This window comes from Stegastes partitus, unplaced genomic scaffold (assembly GCF_000690725.1).
Source record: "Stegastes partitus isolate 25-593 unplaced genomic scaffold, Stegastes_partitus-1.0.2 Scaffold79, whole genome shotgun sequence".
NCBI classification, from domain to species: domain Eukaryota; kingdom Metazoa; phylum Chordata; class Actinopteri; family Pomacentridae; genus Stegastes; species Stegastes partitus.
Window position 1 is genome coordinate 284,893 of NW_007577810.1, and position 9,838 is coordinate 294,730.

Here is a 9,838-nt window from a genome sequence, read left to right on the forward strand (position 1 = left end):
GACTGTTTGAACTTTGTAAATTAAACTAATGACTAAAAACCTAAGTACACTATTGCCAGAGGCAGGAAAACAGGATGTGATATACGATCAGCTGCTATGATTGTAAATATTTACACATTAAATACAGCAGAATACAAATATCAACACTCACATGACTTGTATATTTGCTACTACAGCTGTTGTAGCAAACACACAGGATAGGAGGGGACCACCTGCACAGTGACTTGATCTAATATATTTTTATCATTCCATTCAGGACAGCAAGCCTTTTGTGAATAAATAAAAGGCAGGCCGATAACACACAGATTCATCAATGAGCTCTTTTTATGTCAGGAATGAACGATGAACCTACTTTGTGTATAATTCATCTCGCTGTATGTAAGTTACCCAGGAAGAGGAGCTGCCACTGCAGTTTCAGCTAATGGGATCATATTTTAGCAATAAAATTGCATGATTCAGAACAACAGCTGGGTAATCATATGGAACAGAGCAAACCCAGCATATTGCCAGCCAAACAAGTCACCATGCACTGACCTTTGCCTCCTTATCCCCACACAGACAAGAGCACAGGAGAAAACAAGTGTGTTTCCCCACAGATTGTAAGAAAATTTACCTCTCATGCCTCGCAGTGGAAATGGATTTTTGGGGGGCAACAGTCATACCTCGCATTCCCTGGAGCCTGAGATGGTGTATGTGTAAGGTCCTGTCCCATTAACCAGCACATCCATAGTCTCTGAGTGTGAAGGCTTGTAGTCCACATAGTACTCTTGCAGTGGTGAATTAAGGGAGCGCTCAGTCTCCCGTGCCTTTTTCTGGCGCTTTTTAACTGCTGAGCGCTGCTGAAGCTGTTTGATACTGCTGGGATAGCGCTTCCACGAGACATATATAACCAGCAGAATTATAGCCACAGATAAGAAGAGGGCCACGCTACCAGCTATGATCTTGTGGAAGGACACATACTCGGTGTCTGGCAGGGGGATGGTGGGGGAGGCCTCGGTGGGAGTCGGGGAGGCTGTCCTGTTCCACATCAGCTTTTTATCCGCCACAGACTTTGTGGTAAGAGGCAGCAGCTCAGGTGGAAACGCAGAAGTGAGGGGCGCTTTCGTTGAGGGGATGGGGGTCGGCGTCGCTGTGCAGATGTTATAAGTCTCCACCACATCAGTAACTTTCTCTCCTTGGGCCTCCTTGGGGCTGGCACAAATCATAGTAGACTCCTTGTTGCCCTTAAAGGCTTTGAGCCAGGACACCAGAGGACAAATGTTGGGGTTACAGTACCACAAATTGCCAGCAAGACTGATGGTGGTGAGCGAGATCCAAGCCTCCACTGTCTGCTGAGAGACGTTGCTGAGTTTGTTGGAGTCCAGGTTGAGAGTCTGTAGATTAGGCAGGCATTGAAATGTGCTCGGATCCAACATTTGAAGCTCATTTCCTGACAGGTCCAACTTTTGCAAGGAAGTCCACATCCACGGCAGGCCCTGGGTGAGCAGTTTGATACGGTTCCACTGAAGATAGAGGGCCCTCAGGTTAGTCAGGCGTGGGAAATGAGCAAAATTTATCTTTGAAAACTGGTTATGCTCCAAATGAAGCTCGATGAGCTTCAGGAGTCCTGCAAAGGCATTACGTGTGAGGCTCCGAAGCCTGTTGTAGCCGATATCTAGAAACTCCAGGTTGCGACAGTCGAGGAAAACTCGCATGGGGACAGTTTTTAAGGAGTTTGACCTCAAGTGTAAACTCAGCAGCTTCCGTAGACCCACAAACTGATTCGGCTGAAGGACCTGCAGCTTATTGTAGGAAAGGTCAAGGTTACGCAAGTTGGGGACGTCGTGGAAAGTGTTGTTTTTCAGCTGTGTGATCTTATTCGAGCTGAGAATCAGTTCTTTGAGCCTGCGTATGCCGTGAAAAGCCTGGCCGTCCACGGCGTTGATGTAATTGTGGTCGAGGTAGAGCCAAACTAGTTGACTCAGGCCTGCGAACTGGTGGGCTCTGAGGTTCACCAGGCTGTTGTACCGCAGGGACAGGCCCTGTGTGCCGACAGACACGTTGTTTGGCACGTCACGGAAGGCATTGGATTCGCAGTATATTATTTTCCCATCACATCTACAGCTCAGGGGGCAGGGACGCTCGCGGATGCCACTGGGAACAGCGAGCAGCCAGGCAGGCACCACCACTGTGAACACAAGCCATCTGAAAAGCACTGAAAGTCCTGCAGACACACAGAAAAGTAGGAGGTTGAAGAGCACACACATGATGCACAGACAGAATGAAAATCCACAGAACATACATTTAATTGAATCAGCCACACTGTATTCATTTGTTAACAGGAGGTTATTTGCAGCTCAGTAAACCTGCATCCCTGTGTTCATGGCAAATCCACACACACACTTATTCACTGTCACTATCAAAGTCACGCTCTTGAGACACTGGAAAGGTGACTGATCAGGCATAATTTGTCAGATAGTTGATGAGGGAAAAAAGCCTCCCTCAGATCCCCTCCAGCCTACAGCCATCATTCAAACACCGCAGGGGGGGCAAAGACAGCAGCAAAAATCAGCTTTAAGTGAACTGTAATTAGGCAAACGACTAAAGACTTTGCGCATAAACGAAGGCTTTAAGTGTCAGTGTATGGCGGGTACGTACCCATGTTTGCGCGGTGTCGGCTCCTCCTCATGTTCGGGGCTCTCTGTTGCATGCGTCCCAGGTCCACATGTTAGACGCACTCGGCGTTTTGCCCAAATAGTTGGACCCTCCACCAGGACACCCGTCTGCGCGGAAAATCTACGCACTTTGCGCCGCAGCCAGAACCGCTCCGCTCACAGCCGCACACCTGTCGGAGAGGAGAAGCAGCTCCAGAAGGTGTGCATCAACCTCTGTGTGTAGTTTACCGCACAACATCAGCTTGATCGTTCATATTTTATTATGGTTTTCTCCCTCTCTCTCTCTCTTTCTGACTGCCACCTTACAAAAGCCCTTGGAGAGGACGCGCTCAGGCTCGCAGCCTCCCGAGAACGACTCTGTTTAACGCGTGTCGTGGGAGGCTGATAAAATACATCCTAAAACAGCGAGTCGCCAATTGTTGAATCTGGGTTAAGTGGCAGGAAAAAGACACTGGAAACACGACCAAGTGCAGAAATTTGACGGGAAACTGTGGTCCAGGCGAGACAAGTTGCTCGGTCTCCTGCTTCAGGCGCGGACAGCGGAGAGAAAAGGCGCAGTCTGTTGTGGATTACACACGTTGACCGTGGCATCAAGAATAAATCAGTTGTATAGCAACAGGAATGATGTTGGTGGAGGATTATACAGAGCTCAGTGGAGCTCGGTTTCAGGACTTGAGATGCCCTCTTCTGGTCACTGAGTGGCACTCCGCAGCCCACACCAAACCACACTTCATTGTTCTCATGGACACAGCCTGCATATCAATTAAAGCCCCGGAATGGGAACACTGTTTGCTCTGCATTTAGATAACTGTGAAGATGTTCAGCCAGTGAAACACGCCTCTGAATAGCCAGCACTTGAACATCTTTAGATCAAGCTCAAACACCAAAAAATGCAGCGAAATGAGAGATATTATGCAACTTTTATGTCCTAAATTTTAATCACAGCCACTCATGACTTCGTAGCACAAGTAGAGGCAGTTATAAACCTAGTTATTGTTGCATTATGCAATATTTGATATGTTGCTGGACTAATATTATTAAAGTGTCAGCATTTAAGCAGCCCCTGGAAGCTGGAGGTGGTTGCAATCAAACTTATATTTCCTAATGCTAATTAGAATGTATCATGTTTTAGAAGTCCATCATAGTTTGTAGTATGTAAAAAAAATCTCTACGTGGTGATTAACTATTTCAAATACATGTAGATGATTAAAAGGCAGTGGGACACACGAAAATGCAAATTTTCAAGTATAAAGAAAAAATACCTCAAAAATAATCTCAGCTGCTTCCTTCACTGGTAATGAAGCCTAATTATGCAGCAAATTTCACTTTGAGCCTGTATCTAAGGAACTATTGGGAAAATCTCAGATATTTCTCGTAATTAGTTCTACAGCAGGTGAGTCTCAGCAGAAAGGTCAGCTTGTTAAGGCTAAGTTTGTCTCATAACAAGGTACACAATGCACACTGGGAGTCTATAGGATGCAGGTCTCTGCCTTTTGAATGAAGCTGTCAAACATTTCTTAACATTTTTCTGTATTTTCTGACTCAAAGTCTTGCAGTAATAATTTATGTGGTATTTAGTTTGGTTTGATAAAAAGTTTCCAGTCTTCCAAAATATGACAAAGTCAAGAAAACCCAATTGATTACAATTTCACCTCACACTGTTGCGTATTGACAGTGAAATTTGTCATGCGTAAACAAAGGGAGCTCTCAAGGCTTCATAATGGGACTTTGAGTCAGGGTCAGAGTCATCATTTCTAATGGGTCCCTCTACCCTGCACTTAATGAGTAGCGTAATTACCAGTAATGGACATTAATGAACATTTCAGCACAAATCACAGATAGTTTGTGACAAAGAAATGGCTGGAAACAAAAAATATAAGGGATGCATGTAGCACTTCAGCTCCAGCCACTGATTTAATTTCCATTGTTAGATCAATCAGCTAACTGGAGTTGAAGGGCAGAGCAGAAATTGACACACGCGCACACACCCACACACACACACACACACACACACACACACGTGCACATCTTCACACACGTCAAGGTGACTGCAAGAATGGCAATAACAATTACACACCTTCGAATGTGGCCTATCTATCAGTGTAGCTCTCACTCCTCTGTGCCATTATATGATCCTGTATGATCACAGGCGCCATCATCGCCTGCTGATGCTTCAGAAACATTCATTCATGTACATTTTGTTAAACTGAAATCTGACATGGTGTGGTGCACAAGATTAAAATAAAAGAGAAATATATTTATTTTAGGGAAGACATACACAGTGGAAGAACATAAAATGTCATCACAGAGCACAGATTTACAAAAAGGATGATTTTACCTGGTATTTGTTATCACAGACTGTATAAGAAAGTCTACACAGTAAATAGGTTATACAGTCCATGTTTGTTATCTGTGGTAGAATTTGTACAGAGTAGTTTGTTTTGTTGTTGTTGGTTTGTTTTTGTTTTTTTACCATTATGAGAGCAGTGACTTATTTTGCTGTAATTTAAATTCAACTGATGGCAAACGTTCTGTGTTAGGTGTCAAATTTTATGTGAGTTATGATGAGATATCACTGCTTTTCTGGTCATACTTACATATTACTTTTTTTTGCCACTAACACAGCTCCTGCCAACTTAGCTGTAAGTTGAAATCAACTTTGCAATGACTTTTGTCTAACAGAAATTTTATGTTTTTTGTTTGTTTTTTTTTTGGATTGTGAGATTTTTATATTTTTTTTTTTCATTTTAAAACATTTCACTTATTTTTCTAAGGTTTTGGACATACAGTAAGTGTATGTTACGAAGCTTTGAGAGATCAATAAAAGCTTTTTTGTTTGTTTTGTTTTGTTCTTTTTTTATAAAGGGTATGAATAAGGATGTGGAAATATTTCTATTCTCTCAGTCACACCGGCCAGGAAGGTCAACTCTGCTAAAAGAAGCACAGATGCATTTTATGAAGTCTAAAGGGCACAAAGAGAATGTGGCTCATGACAATGAATCCCTGTCATTCATTAGGCCTCCTCTACACAGTATAAAAAAATACATTTAAAAATAATGGTGTCATCCAGCCCATTACCCTGTACGGCAGAGAGCTACGGGGTCACCTTAGTCCTGCTCGGACAAACATCTAACAGAATCTTAACTTTTAGAATTCAGCACAGACAAACACCAATAAATGCATGTAGAGCAGAGTTAAGGAGATATCCACTGATAATTAACATTCAAAGGAGAGCACTCAAAGTTTTTAATCACCCTAAATCCAGCTCCCTAGACATCCTCCACTCAAAAGCCCTCCAAACCCAGGAGCTGAGCCCAGTAAAGAGTCCCTTATGCCAGTCTGTGCCGAGACTTACTGCCCCCCCTCAGACACCCTGACCAGTCTGACAACAACACTGCTCCATCAACACCAGTCAGAGGAAACCGAATCAGAACGCAATGTAAAGACACTTATTTGGAAACATTAGAAACTAAAAGCCACAGACGATGAGAATGTTTTCTGGCACTTAAAAGAGATCATGAATAAGCAGGTTATTTCTTCACTGTCAAAAACAGATCCTAACCGAGTACAGGCTCAGTTAGCGCAAACTGGTAGTTGGAAAAGACAGACAACCAGAGGAGAATGTGTAGTCACCTTTCAACAGGTGAGATTAAGACAGAGGTACATTTCCTCCTACGATGTAAAATATTCAGTGAAATAAGGAGCAACTTCAGCTCTGTCATTTCGGGGGTTGATGAGCTCCTAAAATTAAAAATATTCATAAGAGAAGCAGACAGGACGTATCCGGCTGTCCAATATGTTTCAATATGCCAGAACGTGAAGGACAGTGAATGACTTCAACATAATATACTTTACATATATACAGTAATCAGCCACAACATTAAAACCACAGACAGTGACGTAAAAAAAAAAAAAACTCACCCTCTTGTTTATAATGCACTAGACATTCATGGGGATGTCACTTTCACACATACGTACCATGTAGATAAACGTAGATAAACGTACCAATGCGCCACACCTCACCACAAAAACTGCTCAGGAATGACTCGAGGAACACAACAAAGACTGGAGCCAAAGATTCCTGATCTCAGTCTGATTGATCATCTGTAGCTGTAGGATCCAACCCACAGAGATCCTGTGTCCAGACTCTTTGACAGCATGATGGGGATCTACACAAGGAAGCTGGTTTTAATGTTGTGCTCGATCGTAATTGATATATAGCTCGATCTCAATGCTGTATTAATGTTTATATTCCTCTTACAATATTAGATCAGTTGTATTTTGATGCTTTGTCAATATTGTTGCCTGAACCTTTCATGCCAGTGAAGCCTATTTGAACTGCACTGAATTGAATTGAAAATCAATTAATTCTTTGTCTAGCAACAGCATCCCTCAAGATCTCTTTGTATTTTTGTTGGCAGGTCCTCTGTAAGATGCATTTTTTTGACCAGCCAGTATTTTGGGCGATTGTAAGAATGTAACCTTGAAACTAAAAATAAAAATACACACGTCTGTTGTTGCAGCCAAACTGGCTGTAATTTTTAAGAGCCCATTGCATAGTTCCAGTCAGTCCATCGTGGCTTTAATCCACCTTAGTCTCTTTTCGCCTCCGTCACCAACTAATAACAGGAGTGGTCATTTTGATTTATGGATATATGACATCCAAAACAAATATTCAGACATTCTTTTGGAGGAAAAAACAGCTCTCTCCTGTCATATTTATAAATCACAGCACGTTGCTCCTCTGCAATCATCTCATGCTAAGTCCCTTTAAATTCCCTGTGGTCTGTGCATCAATTCTTATTTATGTTGTTGAACAAATCTGACATGACCCACTTTCACATTACACTCAGTTTTTCTGGGTATCTGCATTAAATGGCAAATACAAGCAGTGTAGAGATGCATAGATTAGTAATTCAGTTTCGCTGTATATTTATGGTCAACTTTTAACGTCGTAAGGATTTTGACTACTTCAGCTTCTTTTAGCTCGATCAGTGCTTTCTTGATTTTTAATGTTACTTAGAGCTGAAATCTGCTCGTTGAACAAACTTCTGTTTTACATTTTGTGACCTGGTGGCTCCAATAATGTGATAATGTCCCCTTTGGTGTCTTCAAGATGAAGTTAACTCCACAAGAGCCCATAATGTTTTTCCCTTGACTTGAACAGCTACAAACAACAAAGGTATAGTACTATGCACTCACCTCACTTTGCAAATAACTGAGCCACCAAATTGCTTACTATGAAACTTTAATGACTGTCTGTGACTGACTGAGGCCTGAATAATAGAGCAAGAGAAGGACCTGCTTTTTTTTTTTTTTTTTCAGCATAATGAAGCCCACTGAAACAGAGTTTAGAAATGAATAAATAGTTAAATAATTAGCACAAAGACAGACATAAGCCGGGGTTGGAGCAAAATTAATTTACAATGACCCTGACGTCTAACTCGGAAGCTTTAATTATCTCCTGCACATACAAAATATCCCAGCAGCAGGTAAATATTTCTGAGAAAGAGGGCTGGTCCCGAAACATCTGGCACTTTATCCCCTGCTGCCTCTGTGACTCAAATAACACACTTCTTTTGGATTTTTGCAGTGTCGAAGGGTTGCGTCTTGACTGTGCTCTGATTGCTATATTACGAAGCTGATTCCTTAAAGTTAATCTTCACCTTATCACCATTCATTAATCATGCCTGTGTTTGGTAATTTCGCTAAAAGTTCTTTAACTAGAGCCTCTGCTGGATCATACTCGGAGATCTGAGGGAGATTCTTGACGTTTTCTGATGATTAAAAACAGAAAATGTGTTAATCTGACCTAAATTTTTATTCTATTTTGACTTAGAAAAGATATTTTTCCCTAAATGTGTGATTCTCTTTGAATCAATTCAAATGTGAAAAAACTGCAGCAGAGGTACTAAAACATTGATGAACCTAATGGGGAGAAAGGTGGGTGAAAACATTCAACCACCATTAAAATACTATGGTGTAAAAGCTTGGACCAGTGCTCTTCAGGGTCTTTTCTCCAGCAGCATTCAACAAAAGATGGTGGTACCGTGGCTTTATATTGTAGTCTACCTTTTCATATGTTGCCCTCATGCATAAAGAAACACTCCAACTCCTGCAAGAAAGCCTGTGAGGATCAGCTGGTAATGCATTATAGAGATGATGATAATGAGCTCCTGTGTTTAAATCCCGAGTCAAACAACCATAAGACTTGATTTTCCTGGAGCACAAATACAAAGGTTCTTCTTCCGCAACAGTTTATTTTATTTTACATTTGGATATTTCTTCATGTATAATGCATTGCGGATAGAAAAGCCCCGTACACATGAGACGAAGGAGCAAAAGGGTTTTTTTTTTTTTTGTCAAAGATAAAAGAAAATGTGTTCAACACTTTGTCTATTGTGTAATGGTTGGAGAGGGGGGAGGAAAAAATATACAACAGGTATTATTTTTTGACACTTTTAAAGTAATTTTTTGGCCTTTATTACATAGGACAGTCGAGAGAGACAGACAGCAAAGGGCCATGAGCGGGATTCAAACTCATGGCCGCTGCATCAGGGACTACAGCCCCTGTACATGGGACGCCAGCTCAACCAGGTGAGCAATAGCGGTGCCCTTTTAACGCTTTTTAAAGTAATGTACTAATTTCAAAATGATCCAGCCAATGAGGAGAAGCCTGGGGCATAAGGTGTGATCCTGTCCGTCATCTGATCAGTTAGCTGTGGAGGGGAGTGATGGCATATTTTATCCCCATGACTAGTTTCAAGTGTTTAAGTGCATATACTAATCATATACTGTATATAAAGATGGATGACTTCTCAGAGACTTTACCCACAGGTTTCTTGAACAGTGAAGTTCAGTGTGGTGGCTCCTGCTGTCAACATCTTTGCCGTCCCTGACTCCACCTAATTCCCTGCTGATCCAAAAATGAGCGAAGAGGTGGAGCATGAGTGGAGCTGTGGTCGGCCGGGGACTGTTTTGTGACAGCACCGGCCTGTTATCCAAAACAGCCATTCCCTTAATTATGCATAACTGTAAGCTCTAATACAAATAAAATAGTTGAGTTATTTTAAAAAAACATCCCCTCTACAGTTGTCATGAACGGGGAAATTAACTAGAGAGACCAAAACTGTATTTGTAGCAGGCTGTAAACATGTTTATTTCTTTTCGACATTTTAAAATTG

At 41.8% G+C, this 9,838-nt stretch overlaps 1 protein-coding gene across 1 annotated transcript; it reads right to left on the reverse strand.

Annotated features, from left to right (window-relative positions):
- Positions 1 to 656: 656 nt before the first annotated feature.
- Positions 657 to 2,689, reverse strand: LOC103353625 (leucine-rich repeat transmembrane neuronal protein 4). Its single transcript, XM_008276683.1, has 2 exons — positions 2,638 to 2,689; positions 657 to 2,203 (listed from the first exon to the last, which is right to left on the reverse strand). The coding sequence occupies exons 1-2, from the start codon at positions 2,687 to 2,689 to the stop codon at positions 657 to 659; spliced, it is 1,599 nt and encodes a 532-aa protein (XP_008274905.1).
- Between the last annotated feature and the right edge of the window lie 7,149 nt (positions 2,690 to 9,838).